This window comes from Prinia subflava, chromosome 2 (assembly GCF_021018805.1).
Source record: "Prinia subflava isolate CZ2003 ecotype Zambia chromosome 2, Cam_Psub_1.2, whole genome shotgun sequence".
NCBI lineage: Eukaryota > Metazoa > Chordata > Aves > Passeriformes > Cisticolidae > Prinia > Prinia subflava.
Genome location: NC_086248.1, coordinates 61,809,362 through 61,831,118, shown reverse-complemented (window position 1 = coordinate 61,831,118; position 21,757 = coordinate 61,809,362). Strand labels below are relative to the sequence as shown.

Below are 21,757 nucleotides of genomic sequence, written 5' to 3'. Positions count from 1 at the left end.
TATATTAAAAAAACCCCAAACGATAACAACAACAAAAAACCAAAACAAACCAAAAACACCCACAAAACAAAAATGTGAGAAAGAAAAAAACCATCTGGTTCAGGTAAGGAAAAATAATAATTTGAGATACTTCTTGAAAATGACATTTGCAGTGTCAGAATGGCTTCTGATTTTTAACGACTACGTCAAACCTTTTATCATGCAGTCTTGAAGTCTGCCAGTAAGCTCAAGGAATAAGCAGCTTAAACTCTATAGCAACTTTTGATGACTTAGTGCTAATTGGGGATAATAGGCAGCTGCAAAAACATGTTCATTTTGCCGGCATAAAACCCATGATTTCCAACTCTGTACCCTCTGGCAAGCCAGTATAGAAAATCATATTGTTGTCATAAGAGGTTTTGAGGTCTCAGTAAACCAAGATGACTTTTGCTGCACATCCTTTCAAGGCAGCAGAGTGCAGTGAGAGGAAGAGAACAAAAAAAAATAGCTAACTGGTAGTTAATAAGCACAGAAATTGTATCCAAATCCACATGTAAAGTAACTCTGAACTGGGGCCAAGGCACCTTGTGCTGCATTTCTCAATTCGTTCATGGTTAGGCAATACCCTGAGTCACCTGTTTTCTGACAGGATGAAAAAAATTTCCTCACATGCTTTCAGAGTGATGTGGTGATACCATGGCAATACTGCAAGAGAGCTATTGCTAGTGAACGTATTAGGCACCAGTGCCTTGATATCAGTGGGGCACTTGGTTGTGTGCCTTTTTTCCTCTTGGTTATGTTGTCCAGCAATAGGAGGAGGACTTTTCCTTAATCTTGCCACTCTTAACCTTGCTGTGTGACAAGGATCCAGAGCAGAGGTTCAGTGCAGGTGGGTGAGCCTTGGTTGATGTGGGTGAGAGAAGGGATTGCAGCATGGTGGAGAAAGAAGAGATCCTGACATTCTGCTGGTACCATCTGGTACTTAACAGCCCTGATGTGATAAAGAATCCCTTAAATATATACCAGTACTCCAGCAGGATTGGATTAGATCAGTTGTGTAGAAAGGCGCTGGTGAGGAAAATGCAGGTTAGGTTATTCTGGCTTTTCATTTTCACTGCCAAGAGAAAAAAATACACAGAAGTAAAAAGAATACACAGTATCTAATGTCATAAATATAGTCCTCTTTTCTTTTGATCATGAATTTCTTTAAGTCAAAGTTCTTTAAAAGTCTTTTAAAAGGTCTTGCTGCATTCCAGATCACAAGGCCTGGAACCAGCAGAAACACACTGTTTGCTTCACAGGAATTGATATTGGACTTGCTTGAAATGATCTGGTGGGTCATTCTTCTGTTGCATTCTGCTCTTATAAATTGGTAAGTTCTTATCTGAAGAAAGTCTCAGCGTGTGCCAGTGCTGACGTCTTAGTGTTGAGGTGTACCATGCCCTGGGAAAACTGTGATGATTTCACATGCCTGCCTCAGCCACACAGCATCTCTGGAGATCCTTCACAGCAGTAAAGTGTTTCCTCAGCAGCTGCAGAGATCAGCTGCTTATTGCAAGTAGCCTTCCTGGGATAAGACATGTTGAGGCATCTCTAAGCATTTGTAGGAAAGTCAGGGTCATCCACAGACTGATCTAATGTTCTCTGGCTGCCGACAGGCTTGAGGAGAGGCTGTCCTTTTTGTACATTTCATCTAATTGACAGCCCACGTGGCGCGATTTGGCTTTGTGGTATCTCCTCTAGCCTTGCTGTTGGCCTTTTGCAGCAAGAACCATCGTGTGACATCGACATGCAGGATTCATATCCTCACTTCTTCTCCTTTTTGTGCACCTGGCTGATCCTGCAGCTGGAAATTCTTTGCCTAGGGCAAAGGACTGGAATATGGTCATGTAAACTATGCAGGTACTACAGCCAGAAGTCCTTGTGTCAAACTTCTTAATAATGTTTATTGTAAGGCAATGAAGTGACTCACCGACTTTTAGAAGATGGTGAGAAAAAGACATATATATACACATATATACAATATATAAGACACATATATACAGAAAAAAGAATACTACAAGTCAGCAAGCTCATGTAAACCTTGGAAAGCTAAGATATTTCTTTTCCCCTCAGTGAATATGTATAATGTTTATAATGATTAATAGAAGGTAGATAAGTTCTCTGAGGTGAAAAACAGACCTCTTTATTCTTAAGTAGTGTGCATCTGAAGCATCAGTTTCCTGTGGAGTGTTTCAAACAAGAGGAGCAATAACTTTTGTAAAGATCTTTCCATAAATTCTCTGAAATGTCATTGCTGAAATTGTGGGGTTTTTTTCTAGTTTATTAATTGATAAAATGTGCTAGCTTTTGCAAATATTATGTATACACATAATATTTGTGCTTTTGTATATAAATAAGTTTTTTCCTACACATACTACTTTATCTGAGATTATTTCTAAAGTTTTTCTGTGATATCTGGCTATGCTTATTCCTTCTTTTCAAATACATATTATAAATGAGGGAATTGGTACAAGATCCATGGATTAGTAAATTCCCAATTTTGAACACTTATTGAATTCACTAGATAAATCAACTCCTTGCCTTTTACTGTAAGAAGGAATTAATGTTGTCATCTGTTTTCAAATGTTTCTGTCTTCCTGAATAGAATTATTTGCCATGAATTTCATGTATTTGCTCAGTTTGAAGCAGACAGATTTCTGTAGCTAGGAGGAATATCCTTATTTTGGAGTCACCAGTTTTCAGCAAAGGGCAGAACAGGGACTGATACAAGTCTGTATTTCTCTGTGGGGAGCTATTGGAGCCCTAATCCTCCTCCATTCCTGCTGGTAGGCACAGGGTGAAAAAATCTAGATGAGGTTTTTGTGGAAGTGATCTCCTGCATAGGTCTACTCCATGACTCAGGAGGATTTGAAAGGATCAGCATTCTAGTGCTTATAAGACCACACTATCACCAAGGTGCTCTCCAGCACCCAGCCTTTCTGAGCCACTGGGGAGAGGAGCACAGGTTTGGTCCTGCTGCCTCAAGGCTGGGTAGCCTCTCACTCCACTGAGCTGGTGTCTCACTGCTTCTGCCAGTGAGATAATGCCTGGCTCCTGACCCAAGACAAAAATCTACAGCCAACAGATCCTGGTCGCTTTTCTTCACAATTTCACTTCTGAGTATTTGGATTTACTAGCGCTGATTTCACAGAGAAACTGGACGTTTCCACATCCCTCAGCACCATGGGAGTCTTGACTGGGAGCAGGACTGTTCCTGACAGTAGGTGAGGTCAGCCCCAGAAGGAGCTTTGGAGGTCTGCCTGGCCGAGCCTTCAGATCCTCCCAGGACCTGTTCCAGTGCTGCACTACCCAACCCCTGGTGGTGTTTTCCTTACCTCTTACGTGGCTTTTCCTGGCTGCAAACCGTGGCCCTCATCCCTTCTTACGTCAGCTGGAATTGCAGAGATAAATTTTGCTCTCTTGTCTTTGTACATACACTCCAAATAACTGTAATTCTCCCTTAGACAGTTTACAGCAGAGGCTTCTGTATTCCACAGGGGACTGCGCTCCATAGGCAATGCCTGTAAGCCTGGACAAAAGTGCAGTCCCTAATTTCAGGCTAGGTAGGGCTCCTTGTGCTGCCCTGTGCCTCTCTGCAGAGCTGCTCACTGCCTTGGGTGATCTTCTCATCCCCCACCTCTCACCTGACTTCTCAGGGCGTGTTGGGGGGTAGCTGCTTCATTTTAAGGCAGTCTCATTTTAAATCTCTCTAAGGTTCACCTTTGTCTCCAGGGCACAGGTGAGGAAGTTATCACTAGTTTAAACTTCATTGACTTCAATGAAGTTATACAATGAATCTTTCTTTCCAGTACTTTATTTCAAAACATTGGAAATAAAGTTTCTTGGACTCTATTTGCATTACATCAGCTTTCTCACAGAAAAGATTTTTTTTTGCATCCTGGATCAATCTAAAGCCTAGGACAAATATAGGACTCATTAAATGTCATTTGTTTGAGAAACAGAATAATAAGAGTGCACTGTGATGTTATGTAGCTGAATATGTATCTCTTTAGCAGCTAGGACACAGGACCAGGATTCAGGAAGCTATTTGGCAAACATAAAATTAAGCACTTAACAATTCTGTGCCTCCTATTTTCCATCTGTAAAATGGGGACATTGATATTTCTTTCTTTGAATAGCATTTCCGATTTAATGATCTATGATTATCATTACTACTGTTCAGAGTGGCATCAACTCTGTTCTGAATTGGTTATAATTAGAATGTTTAGATGAATAAAAGCAATTACAGAGCCTATATGCCACAAAAGTTAAGCCTATGATTAATTTCCCTGTGTCGAAGTAATGGCAGTTACTTCATTGCTCATAGGAGTAAAATTCAGCACATTAGAAATGTTTTCAGGACTACAAACGGAAGACTTTAAGAAACTTTCATTCTTAAATAGAAATAACTAATAGTAGATTTCTTGGAGTAGTTTAACTGTATGCTGCAGCATGTCATGGGATGAGTCTTAATTTGGTTCACAAAACTCAGAGTTTGGCCATTGATGCTAAGTATTGGCTTTCATATCATTCAGTATGTTTTTGCAGTAAAGAAATCCTTTAAGTTTTGGGTCCAGTTCAAAAGCTTATTGTTAAATACATTTGTTAATAAGAAGCCTGACTCATGGCAGGCTGTGCTGGGAAGGACTGGTTACCAGGGATATCAAACAGACCTGTTCCCATTCGACTGCCAGAACAGCTATCTTCAGAGTTTGTTTAAGAAAGGATTCATTTTACCCAAAAGAAACAGTTTACATTTTCACATTGCAAGGGTTTTGTTTTCTATGCAATGATAGCTAGTTATTCAACTTTACCAAGGATTGGGAAAAAGTCACCCAAACATATGTTGGAAGAAATTCTCCTGTAGTGATAGAAAAGCACCGAACTGTGCAAATATGCCAGATGAGCAGCATGAGAAGCAAGTTCTGGACAGCTGCAGTCGAGGTGCTGAGAAGCAGTGAAGCCCAGGGCTGCCTTCTGGAACAGGAAAAGTCCGTGTTGATGCACACACGACCTGTTGCAATCTGGTAGTGGAGGAGTTTAGATGCTGGGTACTCTTTTGTTTTCCATCCTTCAATTATTGTTATTTCTTTTCTTTATCCAGTTGATGGTTTGGACAAGGCTTCAATTGCTAACTCAGATGGACCAGCCCCAGGATCCCAAACTCCCCCCTTCAAGAGGAAGGGCAAGCTCTCCAACATTGGCAAAATCTTTAAACCTTGGAAATGGCGGAAGAAGAAGACCAGTGAAAAATTCAGAGAAACATCAGCAGGTATGTTTGTGACCCTTTGGTGGCAAACAGTAGAAAATCCTGTGAAGGTTTTCCAGGGTAACATTTGAAAAGCTCTTTGAACTTGTTACAAGATGGCAGGGATTATTTAGGCATGGTATTTGACATACAGAAAAGGTTTGATCCTTGTCAAGGAAAAACTGAGCCTTGTTCTGCTTGTGTCTTGAACCTAAAATACACAACTGATTTGTTTACTATACTCAAGTATATTGGAAAATTTCCCTGTCCTCCCAAGTAATCAGTGACTTGAATTATGAAAGAAACCTTGCCTTCGTGGGGACAGAAGTTTGGGGGAGAAGCAGATGTGACCATGCCCAGCAGAAAAATGAGGATCAGCTCTGCAACCCCTGCCTTCATAGAGCTGCTCTGCCCCTTCGCTTCCCCACTGACAGGGCTGGAAGGATGGTCTGAAATCAAACGCTGTGATTGAATTATATTCTGTCTGAAAAAGAGGGATATTGAAGGCTGGGGTTTAGTTAGCCAAACATAGTTGTTTGGGGCCACCTGAGATGCTCTGGGGTGTCCTGGCTGCTCTCCCAGAAGGTTTGATATCATATTTGTCATCCCTGTGCAATCAGCTCCAAAACCCTGGGACATCTGAAATGGATGTAGACGTCCCTGTTTAGAAAACTGAATGCCACCCTGCATATATGTGTGTGTGTCTGTGTCACTGCTCTAGCCAAACTTTCTCTACAAAAATCCCAAACTTTTGGTTTGGGATTCAAACATTTGATGTTGTGGTTTCCTAAACTTGAGTCTGATTAGAGTCCAGTGAGCTTCTGTGAGCTCTTCAGATTCATCGCTGCAGTGCAAGCCTTCTGTCTACTGTCTTCCAAGGCTGTAGGCAATAAAACCAGCTCTAGTCCTAAACACCCCTAAAGTGTTCTCAGTAGGCTCCCCTGAACTCTTAGAAGTACACTGCTTGACATTTTAAACCCATACCAACCCTGACAGTTACAGCAAGCAGCTCCATGGTTTGACAGTGAAACTTGTGAAACAAACTTTATTTACACAAAAAGGAAGAAGAAGCCATTTTTTCTGGTGTCATCATCACTCCAGATGCTAGCTGAAGATTTGAACAGATTTCTGAGATCGTGAAATCCTTCTTTCTCTCCTTTTTCACTTTTTTTTTTTCATTTTCCCACATACCCTGCAACAACCACCCCCCCCCAATTCCTTCTACTACTGCAATAAAAAAAATTCACTCAGATATTTCCTTTATTGCACCTGTTTCCTTCAGCTTTCCCAGTACTTTTATCATATTGCTAAAGCAAAGTTCTGTTTAATGACTTCTGAATGTTCTGCAGCTTCTCCTGGGCAGGTATGTGATTTTGTATGCAACAAATTTTTCAGAATAATGACCATTCATAAGCTGTGTATACAGAAATTCCCTAAACTTTCACAATCTGTTAGCATGTGTTAAATTGTTTTGCCATTAAATCATAATGCATGTATCATTTTTCAAATTATTTTTTTAAAAACTAATATCTGGTAAGTTCATGTTAAAGATAGTATTTCTTATGTTGTACTGTCTTTCTTCCAAGGGCCTGAATCCAGTTTTGCAAGCATGACACTTCACTTCTTATAACACCAAGGCAAAGCATGTGTTCTTATTTCTTTTACAAAAGCAGGAAATGAAGCACAAAGAAATTAAGGTCAACATTTTCAGAAGTGTCTCCTTAGATACTCACTTCTACTTAATTTGCTGGTCTTATTCATGACATTGTGGTCCCTGAAGACACTGATTTGCTTTTAAACTGTGCTTGTGTTTGTGTATGTGCTTCATGTGAGGCTGGAACTTGAAATGAGAAGTAGTTTGAATTGCGTTCATCCTGCCTTAGATGGTAATTTCAGGGATGAACAAAAATAGTATTCCCTGTGTTTCTTGAGGAAGTAGACCCAGGACCAGTAGAGACCAAGAAGAAGCATTTACGTGGCAGGTTGCCCCTTGTTGCTTGCTTAGTGACACGGCAGAAGAAACCTGCTTATCTAACTTGAGAAGGAAATGGGAGGACATCCATTCAAAATAAAAATCCTACAGGATATCCTCTTCCTCACACTACTCAGTCAGAGGTGTATTTGCGTTACCAAGTGGGGGCTGTGTGTGTGGCCACCTCTGACATGCAGGAAGCCCATTTCCTGGCCTGGGGCCATGGGGAGAGCACCATGATCCTCATTTGTTGCCAGTTCTCCTAACAGGGCTTCAGCGTGGTAAATCCACGTGCAGCTGAATAAAGGGTTTCTTCTACGACAGAATGTGGGCTGTTGGAAGGAACCCTCACCACTCTCACAGGGTTTTCAGTAGGCTTTTTGAAATAGGTTCTTGCTATGGCCTTGCCAGGACATGTACCATGGAACACTTTTTGTCTTAGGAGCACTGGAAGATGTTTATAAACAGCAAATACCACAAACATCAGAAAAGGAGGGATGTTTAGATGTTAGATGTTAATATCTGTGCCAATGTGGGAATGATGGTTGGAATTTTTCCCTTTAGCATGTATTTTCCATGCTCTATCTCAGAAAGTCTATTCTTTGGGCACTGGCTGTATGTTTTTTGCCTAGAGGGCTTTCAAAATCAATGAAAAACAAACATAAAATGTCATCAGCTCAAGGGTTTTTCTCCTCTGCAATGTTTTGCTCCAAAGGAAAAGGCAGCAGTTTGTGTCTTGGCACAAAGTAGATGCCTCTTCAAAGCTTCACTGCAAAAGTATATACAGAGAGGGATCAGAAGGCAATTTAAAAAAAAATTATGATCTGAATTCTCTCAAGCTCCTCTTGGAAGAACAAAACTAAATACTGGAAAATATCCAGAATCTCACAGCACTCTTCGAGTCAAAAAATGGGTTTTAAGACTGCCTGAGATTTGCAGCTGCTGACCATCACTAAGCAGGTTTTTTTGAGGGGATGAGGGAGAGAGAGACAGAGAATCTGCTTTTTGAGGTGAACTGTTCCATCAGTAGTGTTACTTCTATTTGTGTTGGGCAAAAAACCACGTATTTTTGAAGGGGAGTAAGATTTACTCCCCTTAATGAGGGGTTAATGAGGGCTGCACATAATACAATAAATTGACATCCTTTCTGATGGTTACACCTGCAGTCAGAGTAAGCTTTGCTTCTGACTGCAGCAGGGAAGGATTTTGACCTGGGATTTTCTGATTCTTATGGAGCATGAGACTGGAGAGTGCCTGCCTGCCTCACCCCAGCCTTCTTCAGTAGGCAAGGACTCATAACCAGTTACCCTCACAGTAAGCACTGATCTCTTTGTAATCAATCTCAATACATACATGTACACAGATGGAGAAGTGGTTCTTTCCATTTTATTATTGCTTGAAGTTATAAACAGTGTTCATGTTGAAATTTTATATAGATTCCCACCTTTATACATACACTTATATATCTACATATCATATATATGACAGAAATGTTGATATATAGGTATTCACATAGATAAATAGATATGCATTCTTATATACACATATTGCAGAAAAGATTTGTACTGATAGCGTCAGCCTATTTGCACAGAGTTTTAAGAGTCTTAAATCAGTCTGCTGAGCTAATTACTTTTGAGTACTGTTACGTTTCAGTAAGCTCTCCTAAAATGATAGAGTTACAAAGTCAAGCATTCAGAAGTCAGGAAATGTTTGAATGATGGTGGTGGGTGACAAGATGGTACAAAATACTTGGCTGTGTAAATGTGAACTATATTGCATAATCTAAAGTCTGCAATAAACCATAAATTATTATGATGAATCCACATTGACTAAATAGCACCCAGTTGACGGGCTACTCATTCCTCTTATACAAGGAGACATATTTTTGCCACTTTGATTCAAATTAAGATTCTGTCTTTTTCTTTGTAGGAATTGAAATTATGATACTAGCTTGATTCTTTATGTTCTTTCCATGGGCCAAATTATGTTTAAAATAAATTATCATTTCAAGCTGAATTAATTGAGCTTAATCAGTTTAAATAAAAACACCTATCATGGGTAGCATTTTAGAAGATGGAGGACTGGGACTTAAGCTTCTTATCTGTTCACAAATTTTCTAATATGTGAAATGGAGATAGTTATGTCTCAGGTTTGTTATGAAACCTGTGTAATTTATGAAATGCTTTGAGGTTTTTTAGCTGAAGTGTAAGGGGTTCATGCCTTTTAATGACAATTGGCATTTCCCATAATAATTAATTCAATACAGTTGCTAATTCAATGTTGTAGAACTGAAAAAATACATCATCCTGAAAACTACAGAAAGACAGTGGTGGGGAAAGGTCTGATTCAGTGCTCTTGAGCTTAATGGAAAAAGCATTAATTTTTTCAAGTGGCATTGAATTGTCCCACAGATAAGTAATAGATCATCTCATTTCACTGTCCCCAAGAAAACAGATGTAAAAAGGAAGCAGAGAGAAAAAAAGGAGTTAAAGGGAATTAAATAATATTTGTAATGCTGAAATAATAATAAACCAATATTTATAGTGCCAGCAACAAAACAAGTACAAAGTGTGTGCGTAAGGTGTTCATCCTTTAGGGCTGTGTCAAAGGAGATTCACCCTGCTTGGGAGTGCATCTGCCCTCTAGAAAGACAAGACACTCCATCCATGCCTGCCCACATAGTCCTCTGCCTTCATGACCCCCCATCTCTTTTACAGCAGTCTTTGTAGGACTGCTTCCCTACATGAAAAACTCTTTGCAAGCCTAGGGTGTGCTCCTGTGCCAATGTGTGACACAGCTGCAAGGCACGTGCTTTCAAAAATACAGGGGAGAAACAGGAAGAGCTTGTGAGTAATTTAGGTGGAGGACCCAAGGCAGCCTGACTTGACCAGAGTTCAGGCTGTCACTCTCTCCCCAAGAAGGCTGCCTGGTATTGAGGGTCTGCAGCCACACTCATGGGCTCCTTTATGCTGTCAAATGTGACTTGAATGCTGCAGAAGTTTGACCCTTAGTGGACAGATCCCTCAAAGTACCTGAGTATATAGACACAGATTTAATGCCAGCTTACATTCTTGAGCCGGTAATGCTTGTATTTGTGAGCTCTTGATCTCAAAGGCATGAGTAGCTGGAACTGGACTGGTCAAAATATTTACTCCCTCCAGCTCTTCTGCCAGGAGTTGGTGCTATTTTGATGGAGAAATACATCCTATGTTGCTGAATCCCTGCACTTGGCAGTGTGAGAAATAAACCGGTACTGTAAATTTGAGATCCACAGAATCTGAGGGACTTTTTATAAGAGCCTGTAACAATAGAACAAGGGGGAATGGCTTTAAACTGGAAGAGGGCAGGTTTAGATAAGATGTTGGGAAGAAATTCTTTACTTTGAGGGTGGTAAGACAATGAGCAGGTGGGCCAAAGTTGTGGATACCCCATTGCTGTAGGCATTCAAGACTAGGTTGTATGGGTGTTTGAGCAACCTGGGTTAGTGGAAGGGGTCCCTGCCCATGGCAGAGGGGTTGGAATTAGATTGTTTACTGTCCCTTCCAGCTGAAATTCAAATTCTGTCATTCTGTTCAATCATGCCCTTCCCTGATGGAGAAGGGGAGTGGGAAGCTGTAAGCAGTGATGCCTTCAGGCACCTGAGATCAGCCAGTCTGGTTGTGTCAGCAGCTGAGTACTGCTGCTGGAAAAGGTGTTTAGCTGTGCATGAGGGGCAGCTTTCTCAGAAGAGTCAAACTGCCTCTCCCCGTGCCTTCACAGGACCCTGTCACTTCACTGTATGGCTGAGTCATTCCAACTGGGCTGGCACAAGTGAGATTAAACACTGCAAGAGGTATTATCACTGCATACAGCAATTAGACTGACCCTAGAGAGTGTTTGAATTAGTTGATGAGACAAATAGACCTATCCTATAGCATTAATAGGACAAAGTCCAGCCTAGCTGAAGCTTCACCACATGGCCTCAGCTTGAGGTCCAAACGTCTCGTGTATTTTAGTGTCTGTATGTAAACAGAATCAGGATGGGAGGCTACCTTTTCCTAACAGGAGAGACAGGATTTTACAAGTAGTACTCACATTTTGTGAACATTATGCACCCTGGTCCCATGGATCATTACAATAATCTCCCAGATCACTGCATTGATTTGGGGATGGGATGCAGTGTGGAGCTATTCTATTTTGACATCTGCAAATGCTTTTCCCTATAAAACTATTCCCATTTTTCCCATGGGAAATAAACATAATAATTAGAATCCTTAATGCCACAGTCTTGAGGTTTTTGTGTATGTTGCTTTTTTTTAACCTAGAAACAGGATGCTGCTTTTTTTTTTCTATGACAGCCAACCAGCATCAATCAATGAGGATATTATTTCCTTTCAGAACACAACTTTCTGGCTTCTGTTAAGGATTGTTTTTATTGTTGGGTTTTTTTTTTCTTTTTTCCTTTAAACAGCTTGCATGTCACAAGGACTACTCTGTGAGTTGCTTGCTCTGAGCAGGGTTTGTGTCTCACTACTCAAAACCTGTATGAAGCAGATGGAGGTATCTCCAGCTTAGATACTCAGTCTAGTCAGTGGGAAAAAGGTATTTTTACATGTTAAATGTCTATGCTAGGATGAGTTCAATTTCACCCTGAAAGTACCTTTTTCCATTCACTATAGCTTCAAAGAGACTTGCTGAGCTGAAGATACTGGATCACGAGTCCCCACTTTCTGTGCCTAAAATTGCAGGGAAATATTTTCAGAGACTGTCCGTGAAAACCTAGGCCACTTCTCCTGCAGAATCAGAGGAAACAAGAGTTCTCTTTCTATGAAATAAAAATAGTTCTCTACATTTGTTTCACAGGCATCAGCAGTATGAGAATAAATGTGTTCTTAACTGTGCTTTTTCTTTAGTGTTGGAAAGGAAGATTTCGACAAGACAAAGCAGAGAGGAGCTGATAAGAAGGGGAGTGCTGAAGGAAATGCCTGAGCAAGGTGATAACACATTAACTAGACTTTAGCTACTAAGCACTAAAAACATGTATGATAAAGCCACTGTTCCATTGTTTCCATGTAGTATAAATAGGTGTGAGGAGACAAACTGAGAAGTGTGAGAGGTAATTTGGGCCAGCTGACAACTGAAGTTAAGGGATTTGTGCTCTGTAACTGCTTCTGCCATAGCTGACTTCTGGTCATATCCTAAAGCATTTTAATGCTCCCTGTAAATAAAGTGACTTCTGTGAATCCTGCTTATTGTTTGCCAGAATTTTTCCTAGTTAGTGGTGAATCTATTTTTGAGTCAAGGTCTGCTGTCTAAAGTCACTAGAGTATAAAATGAGAAATTCTGGCTGAAAAATTTGGGGCTTTGGAACCCAGAAAAATAAATACAATGCATTTCAGGTATCAAAAAGTACCAGTATTGGGATCATATGGATCCCACTACTGTCACACAGGCCACAATCACAAATGGCACCAGCATAAAACTGTGGGGAAGAAATCACTTGTTTCAAAATGCTCTAAGGTTTAGTAACTGGCATTAGCCAGAATCTGCATTTTAAAAAGCATGAGTAAGCCAAGGCAAATACCTCTATGCAACATCCAATTATGTTTCTAGTGGTATTCTCTCTAATATTCTTCATCTTTTATAAATCTAGATCAAATAAAAATCAAGTGAGTAAAATAATTCTCTTTTGCTTAAAATTAAACTATTTGTCATTTTATCAAGGAGTCTTAGAACTCTGCATTTTCCAAAAATCATTTTCTCCTAGAAATCGTATTTTTACGTGTGGTCTGAAGAATCAATAAAGTATCAGTGTGCATGGTTTGTATCATGCACATAGATATTTAGAAGTAAAGGCTTGTTTGTTGGTGTGTGACATCACTTCTCCATACAGAGTTTGGCTAGTTATCAGACTATGACATTCAGCATAGCTGGCTTCTGCCCTTGTCTCTGCCGCTGTGACTGTCTTGGAACAAGACTTGTAAACTCCCCATACCTCAGTTTGTCCATCTGTGAATTTGTTGTGGGTTTTGCCATGTGCATTACTGGGGACCTGCATGACCTTGTCCTTTGAAGGTTGTAAATTGTATTTATGGTTAGGACAGTAAATGAAATGTGGTAAGTTCTTGGGTTGGTTACAGTCTGGACATAAATATTATAATTTGTGATAAAAGTATGAATAGTTCGGTCAGAAATGTCCTTGACCCTCTCTTCCATCCTTAAAAGGGGATGAGACTTTGGATTCCTTACAGGGATTGAGCAAAGTGAGAAAAAAGGATATAAATATGAACAATTTTCTTCCTCCCATATCAATCTGGTCTGTGTTATCTTCATCCCACTGTGCGTCATGTTTGATGAAAATTGTAATTTTTAAGGACATTTTGAAAGAATATGGGGTTGGTTTGAAGGTGCTAAGAATGGAGAGATAGGAAAGACAAGTTGAGTATTGTGAAGGTAGAGTGACTGTGGGGATGAAAGCTAAAAGAGGAAGTTACATGGAGACTTGAAATGTGAGAGGTAAGAAATGAGAAATGACAGCGTTTCACACGGAGTGAAGAAGAATGAAGTGGAAAGTGGCAAGTGCCACTTGGAGCAGGAGGTGTTTGGAGAAGCAAGATGCAGAAGCAAGAAGAGGTGGCAGTGTTATATGTGGAGGTGGAGAGGAGAGAGTGGATTTAAGAAGCCCTGGAAGAGAAGTTGAAGAAACTGAATGTTGCAGTTAAGGTAGGTGCAAGTGTCAGCTGTAGTAAATAACACAAAGCCAGGAAGGCAGAACTCATTTTTTACAAATCAAGTTGATGTTAGTGTGTGGAAGATAATGAACAATCACCTTAGTGGGAGCACCCGAGGTGATAGGACAGAGACTGCATTCCCTGGTGTTGAAACCAGGGAAGTGCCAAACATCCAGGTCTGATAACACATAGCAAGGAAAAGAAGTGGAATTGCCACAGTTAGTGAAGAAACAATGGGAGAAATCAGAAGAGATGCCATGTAGATTTGCTTATTTTTTGGATTGACAGCAAGAGAATCCTGCTGAAAGAAATTACCAGAGAAGAAAATCAGCAGCAACTTTAAAGTGCATGGAACAGAGGAAGCTGTAAGCCAGCAGGAGTAGCACTTTTCAGCAATATAGAGACAAATAGGAAAAGAAAGAAGTTTTTTTCAGGCTCCAAAAAACTCTGAAGCTGAGCTAGTCTGGGTAAGTCAGTAAAGTATCATCAGAGCTGAGAAAGAATTTGACTTGCTGAATTGAATTATGGTATGATATGTGTCACAGGAAGACTTCACCTTGGTTCTTAAGACTGGATGATGTCTTTGTGATGTATTTTTATTAAGTAAATGGGCACGTACTTTCTGAAAACTTCTGTCAGAATTCCTGGCTCATTTATGTGCTGTGAATGGACCACAGTAGTTCTGCAGCTCTGCCCCCCCCCTCCGTTGTCCATTTTTGGAGCATGCTGGAACATGTTACAGCCTTGTGGTCCATGCACACATTTCTTTGCTGTGTAGACCAGGATGCAGGAATAAGAGAACAGGATGCTCATGAGCAGACATGAAGAAGGAAACTTATCACCGCGGAGGCCTAGCCAGAAAACAGTCTGGAGATCTGGGTGTGACAGAGCAGCAGGGCAGAAGAGCCGGTTTATTTACAAAAACCTACTTTTATACTTTTTCTATGAGGCCTGTGGATTGGAGGAAGGAATTCCCACCTTCCCACCACATTGGTTAAGGGGACTGCCACACAGTCTTGTTTGTCCCAGCAGGGAATGTAAAAACAATGGCTATGTTTATAGAACATAGCTGATGTTTACAATAAAAGAGCGTGAGAAGGTACGGACTTCTCCTTTAATATGAACGCTCAGCCAAACCAGGAAAAACTCATGGCAACAGAAACCTGCATGGACTTCCAAGCCTAATACTGCAGAGGTGTCCACCCAAAGAACATGAAAGCCTATAGAGTTTCTTTCCAGAGTTACTTTCCAGAGCAGATCTACAGCCTGATGTTTCCCATTTCAGTAGGTCTTTCTGCTTTTCTTCCACAGAAGCTTGAAAGCTGAGGGATGCTGTGTGTTGTAAGTAGGTGCTAAGTAAGCTCTTAAACCAGGCAATAACTTTTAAATTTTCATTTCAGATGGTGATGTAACAGTAAATTTTGAAACTTCAAATGGACACACTATAGCCATTAGTGAAGAAACCATACAGGAAGAAAATGTGGTAAAAGCCAGTGGAAATAATGGCACTTTATCAGAAAAAGCATCAGCATCAGAAGGAAAAAAAGAAGATCAGAAAGGTAAATTAACATTTTCTTCACAGATTGTTTTTTGTCTGCTTTAAACATTAACGTGTTCTTCCACTAGCACCTATCCATGTTGTGAGTTCTGTTCTGCCACAAGGATGCCAGCAGAACCTGCTGAGAAGACAAGACTTCTGAAGCACCAGTATTCCATTGCTGGTGGGCATGCCTTTTCCTGTGCATGTGGTGAGGTCATAAAGAGGAGCATGATCTGAATGTATCCAGGGAGGTTCAGTTTCTAAATTCACGGTGAGCCTTTCCTTGTAGCCATGGCCAAGCTTTGGTGTCAGGTTTTCCTCTTATGAAAGAACACACTGAGTGCATATGTATCATCTTGCAGCATCATTGTAGAAGTGGCTCGTGGGTTGAATGTTCAAAAGTGCTTAAGTCGCCTGAAAACCATCTATCATTTTGAAAGTAACTTCAGCAACTTGTTCTAATTGGTTTTCATGGAATCTTAAACACTTGCAGTCCAGCTCTTCGCAAACATTCAAGGGGTTGTGTCACTGCTGCAAACAGAAACTAGGCCATTTATGGAAAAGGTGCTTTATAACTGTAGGGTTTTCTATGGATTAATTGTAGTAAATAGTGGTAAATATTTAGCAGTCCCAGTGTCCATCTTAATTTTGCTACCTTTACTCAGATCTACTGGAGTTTGACTCATAAAGGAAATGTAAAGATTAGTGTGGAATCACAGGATTTTGACCAATTTTATTTTCTTTCTCTGCCATCTTGAATAATGCACCACTTTTTTCTCCTGTCTAAAATAAGTGTTCTTAGATACTATTTCATTTATTGGCTTTTCCTAGCAGAAGGAGCAATGATACAAAAGATCAAGACCTTCATGGCTGGCTGAAGCCATGGAGGCAGGACTGAACAGCTTTTCCAATGTCTTCATTTAAACTCTACCTAGTGATGAATGAGCCTCTGGAGATTGAGAGCGTCAGTTCAGCTAATGCAAAAGTTTGAATTCTTCTCAGAGCTACGTAAATCACTTGACTATGTAAAAAGTGGATAGATGTCCAAGGAGAATCTTATGAGATTTCTAGTACTTCCTGTCTCCCAACAAGGCAGAAATACAAGATTAGCCTTTGTCAGGACATTTAAATACATCTATCTTTTGGTGCCAACTAGAACCAGATGTGTACTGGGTCAGGGGAAAAGAGTTATAAAAGCCATGGAAAAGTCCTTTAAAATGGTTTAGTTTAACTTTGGGGTTAGATCAGACCACTTACTATTTTGTGCATCACTAAATACACCATTTTGGAACTGTCAGGACTTGGAAGTTTTCCTAAGGTGCAGTTTATTATTTTAGAAATACACATTTCTAACCATGTTGAAATCGCCTCTAGCTGACTTTGCAGAATGTAGAACTCCAGTGAAGCAGGAGAGGTTCAATATCTATTTCAAGATATATCTATTAGACTCTGCACTCCCTATATATTGTTTTGACCTGATAGGGAGAAATTAAAAATGATTGCTGTAAAGGAGTAGACTCTGTGCAGAAGAAAGCATAGCTATCACTCCAGTCCCGCTCAGAAAAATTAAGAATATAGGGAGGAAGGAGAAGGAAAACAAAAAATGGGCAAAACTGGTGTTCTAGGCTTCATTGAATCTCAGTATGATCATCCAGAAGATGCAAACCCCAAAGGATACTTTCCTCTTGCACCTAAACATGGAGTTCTCCTATGAGTTAACATCTTGAGTCCCCTGAAACAAAAGGAGACAGATGTATTGCAGAGAATGTTTTCCCCACAAAAGGTGTTAAGGATCAATTCCACCCATCAGAAACAGTGTTACCCTGTGTAAACCCAGTACAAGCCACCCCACAGTCATCGTGAATACACTTCAGTTATTCTTTATTTATAGCACATTAAGCAAGAAGGTGAGCTGCCTGCTGAACTCAGTGGAAGAGTAAGGCCCACAGCATCTCACCTGACAGATTAATCTTAGGTGATTTTTTTGGCAGATGCAGTAGGTTTGCATGACACCCACACCCACTGGCAGAGTGAGGAATCAACAGCGAGCATCAAAGTCAGAGCTGAAGCAGGAATACTTAGCTCACTGTCTTCTGCTAAGACCATAAAATGTGCTTCAGATCACAACCCTCCATCATGAGAACTGAGACAGATGGATTGAATACTGGCAGACAGTCAGGAGTAATGGTGCAAGAAGTTCATCTTTAGTGAGGCTAATGTGAGCCTTCTAAAGTCATGAACTCCTAGGTGTAAATCTTGAAGGAAGATATATACAGCCTCCATGTTTGTAAGACTAAAGACAGGATTAATTCCTGCTGCTTGGTAGCACGGTGTGCTGCATTTCCAACTCCCACTGAACCAAAGTTTGCCAAAAAATGCATTTCAGCCCCTTGAAGTTATAAAATTATTTTAAAATGCTCTTATGAAATTATGGTAGCCTTTATTTGCCCTCTTGTTCAACTGGGTCTTAAAAATGGCCTTCTCATATAAATGTGATGACTGCAGGAGCCAGAAGCTTAAAAAGAGCATGATACAGGCACGTTGTAATAGAATGGTGAGAGCCGGCAGCAACAGGTTGTAGAATGTGGAATAATTAGGAGTTAAAACAAGTTAAAGGAAAAAAGTTTTTTTCAGCATTAGAGAGTTATGGAAATGCAGTATCCACAGGGCAAACAAAAGGCTCAGCCATGCATGTAAAAATGAGTAAAGCAGAAGCAAGTGAAGAAGACAACCCCTGAAAGCTGTTTCCCTTGCTGCCAGGCAGTTCCATAAGCTGTGTAGCCATCTGCTGCCCATCAGCTCACAGGTGCCTTTTATACGTGGTGAAACATTCTCTTGGGCAATTTAATAGTGTAACTGTTACTATTTGTAGTAATGATGACAGTCATACAAGCAGGGTGTTTAGAAGAAATTTTCTCATTTATGGCAGGATGATAAGAAACAAGTGACAGTTTAATATAAAGTAGGTAATTAATGGATAAAGCCTTGCTTTGAAAAATCAGATAAATCTTTTTCTGAGATCATTTATTCATGATGTGTTTGTACTGGGTTGACTTTTGAATTCTTTTGTTTTGACTAAGGAAAGTCACTAGCATCTTTTGCACAAAATAAAGAGCTAAACTATAGCTATTTTATCTGTGAGGCTTGCAAGGGATACAGAGCAGCAAGTGGACAGGCAGCAATATCAAAGGACACCCTGGGTGTCTGGGTAGCAGACTGAAATCTCCTGGGCTCCTGAGCCATGGCACTTGTCTGCAGGATCCCCAGCAGTGCCCAGAGCTCCAGGTTCCAGGTGGGGTGTGAGCATTGCAAAGGGATCCAAGGAGTCTCTGTCCCCTGTCCCCTACAGCAGTGTTGGACAAGGTCAAAAGCCAGATTCAGTAGAATAGGTGTTTGCCTCCCTGGGTATCAGGACATAGCGTGGTGATGCAGATTGCTTGCTGCACATGGTAAAGCCTCCAGGTGTTGTGTCAGAGATGCTTTTCTCCTTTCAACCCTCCCAAGATGTCTCTGGAACACAGATGCACAAATAAACCCTTATTTGTATCTGAGTTCAGTTTGTAAACTTTGGTCTTACTCATTTTTGTCAAAGCAAGCTAAATCTTTTAATGATTCTTGCAGATAGTTCCAGATTTCATAGTTAGTTTGGGCTTGAAGAAGTGAAAGGCTCAGTAACCATCAGCAAGATACTGCCTGGAAAAAACCAGTAAGAAGTTCTGTTTTGCATACCATTAGTCAGGTGTGTTAGGTGCCTCTTTGATAAATAATTGCATTGCAGAAGGCCAGAGCTCTGTTACAGGTGCTGTGGGTGATATGGAGCATAAGCTTTAGAATGTTCCTGGGCCATTTACAGGAGACTGATCTTCTCAGGTTTCTCATGTCTGAAGTAAGCATGAGTGAAGGAAACAGTTTTTAGTCCTTTGTCCAAATGAATTGTTGGGCTACATGTGCATATTTTTTTCCCCCAAGAGGCTAACTCTCATATGAGAGCTGGAAAAGGTTCCAGGCCTTGGTATGTTGGGTTGATGGGTTCTTTCCTCTATATTTTGTCTGCTCTCCTTAAATCTGCCATTAAATTTAATCTTTTCTTTTGCATATGGGTAACCAAAGAAAAGAAGGTTGGAGGCACAAACTCCGGTCTTACGACCATGCGTCATTGCTCTCTAATGCTTTGGTTTGTCTCTCAAGGAATGTTCTTCAAAATCTAATTTTCTAGGTTCCTTTCCTCAGAGATATTTTCTTTATTTCCCCATAGCAAAAGAAAACCTATTTTAATATAAGGTAGTAAAACCCTCATCTTCCAGGGTCTCCAACAAGAGTCTGCATTATCTCAGAAGATTAAACCTGCAAACCAGTCATCGTGAGAAACAAGGCAGACTTTTGTCCCTCTTGTGTGCCTAGCTGGCTTCCTACACCTGAGCTCTGTAGATCATTGATATGAGCAGCATACATAAAAGGTTGTGGACTTTTTTGCCTGACTCCCTAAGAATCTCTCACTCCAGCTGAGTTATTTGCTGGCTAAAACCAGTTCTTCTAAGAATAGTATATCTTCAATTCATCACCTGAACTATGTAAATGAAGCTGAATCCAAGTATTCTTAAAAGGAAAGGTACTCTAGATAAAGCTGTATTTGGCCAGAGCCTGTCCAGTCAGTCAGCAAGGCTGGCTCATGTTGGCAGGGTGACGTGAGAGGCACAGTCTTTTACCCACAAAAACTGAGTGCCTGGAGAAAGCTCCTGACTTGTAAAGCTGGTTTGTTTGCTTCAGCGTTTTTCTTTTATAGGAAAGATTTTCTAATGTGGCTCCAGAACTAATACTGTGTACATTATTTTTATGAGCTAACTATTAAATTATTTGAATACATCTTTACAGGAAGTGTAAGAGAATGTAGAAGCTTACAGGCCTTCCACCTTCCAAGATCTCACAGATCAGCTGACAGTGAATGTCTTAGGCATTCTAATTTTTTTTAGCAGTTTACTTCTTACCCAAAGATTGAGGAGTTAAAATTTTTAAATGATAATCAGGGGGGTTTTTACCCTTTTTGTCTTGAAACTAATGCAAAATACCTGAATATGGTTGCTTTAGGTGAGGTGTTGCACCTATCCCTTTCTCCCCTTTCCTGTTTTCTACACTGTCTCTGTTATAAGGCCTCTTGCACTCGGTGCTGTTGAAATTACAGAGTCAGTAAGATCTAGAAGTCTGCAGATGTGCAGATCTGCTTGTCCATCTTCAAGAATGATGATTTGAAAACTGTAGAGAGAGCTGCAGACAATATTGTGAGACAGCTGTCCTGGTTCAGTGTGGCAAAACAGCCCAAAAGAGCCCAAGTGCATTAGATGAATGTTGCAAGTTGGTAAACAGCCAGGAGAGAGCATGGCTAAAGGACAATGCTGGCACAAGTAGAAAGGAACAAACAGTGGCTTGAAATACAGTTAGAGTGGAAATTAAAGGATGCTTTCTAGCAATTAGAATGGGTCCTTTCTTGAACAGAATTTTATTAGCAATAGCAGGAACAAAAAATGGAGCTGGTTAAATCTGAAGTTTATGAAAGGATTTGTCTGAGTTGACCACCTGCATCAGCACAATCAATGAGTCCCAAAAAGTGACAAAAGACACCTTGTCTTGCCCTGTGTCCCGTGTTCCTGACTGACAGCTTCCTGGATTTTGATTAATCAAAACATAGCTCTCTGCAACATCTGCAGAGGAAACTCATGATTTGCAGAACTCTTACAGAGTTTCATTGTGCAGGGAGTCATCCTGCAGAAGACAACAAACATACATTATTTCCAACTTCCATTTTACACAGTGTTTCTCCAGTGTGTTGTGTTCACCCCCCAAGAGGAGGGTGCTTTGCAGTTGATGGAGGTCAGACACTTGTGCTACAGCACTGCTGGTTTTCTGTCAGGTAGCTCCTTGACACTGCTTGAGCTGTACAAACAAAACCACCAGTGCTTCAGGACAAAATTCTCGGGTAGAAAAGCTCTGGCCTTCTGTTCCTTAGAAGTTTACAGAAGTAAAGAAAAAATTCTTGTATTTTAGAGCCTATCTTCTGAAAGTATGCCCAGGATTTTCATGGGTCCATTTGGTTCAGAATTTGCAAAAAGTCCCACTTTTAGTTTGAAAATAAGTAATCTGTTTTTCTAGTGCATGTGGCACACTGGCATCTCTCTAAAAGTCTTTCAGATTTGATGATTTTGCCCCCCAAGAGCTGTTGTATACAGAGTACTTTGTAAATCTGACCATCACTTAGGTGTTTACATGAGAAC

The 21,757-nt window shown here is 40.4% G+C and overlaps 1 protein-coding gene across 5 annotated transcripts in view; it reads left to right on the top strand.

Moving 5' to 3' along the window:
- Window positions 1–21,757, top strand: part of PHACTR2 (phosphatase and actin regulator 2) — a 131,213-nt gene that overhangs the window by 80,794 nt on the left and 28,662 nt on the right. For all 5 annotated transcript variants that reach the window (XM_063390226.1, XM_063390227.1, XM_063390231.1 and 2 more), the window contains exons 2-4: window positions 5,126–5,293; window positions 12,134–12,214; window positions 15,352–15,510. In XM_063390226.1, the coding sequence (XP_063246296.1) occupies window positions 5,126–5,293; window positions 12,134–12,214; window positions 15,352–15,510 (408 nt within the window). The remainder of the gene's footprint in view (window positions 1–5,125; window positions 5,294–12,133; window positions 12,215–15,351; window positions 15,511–21,757) is intronic.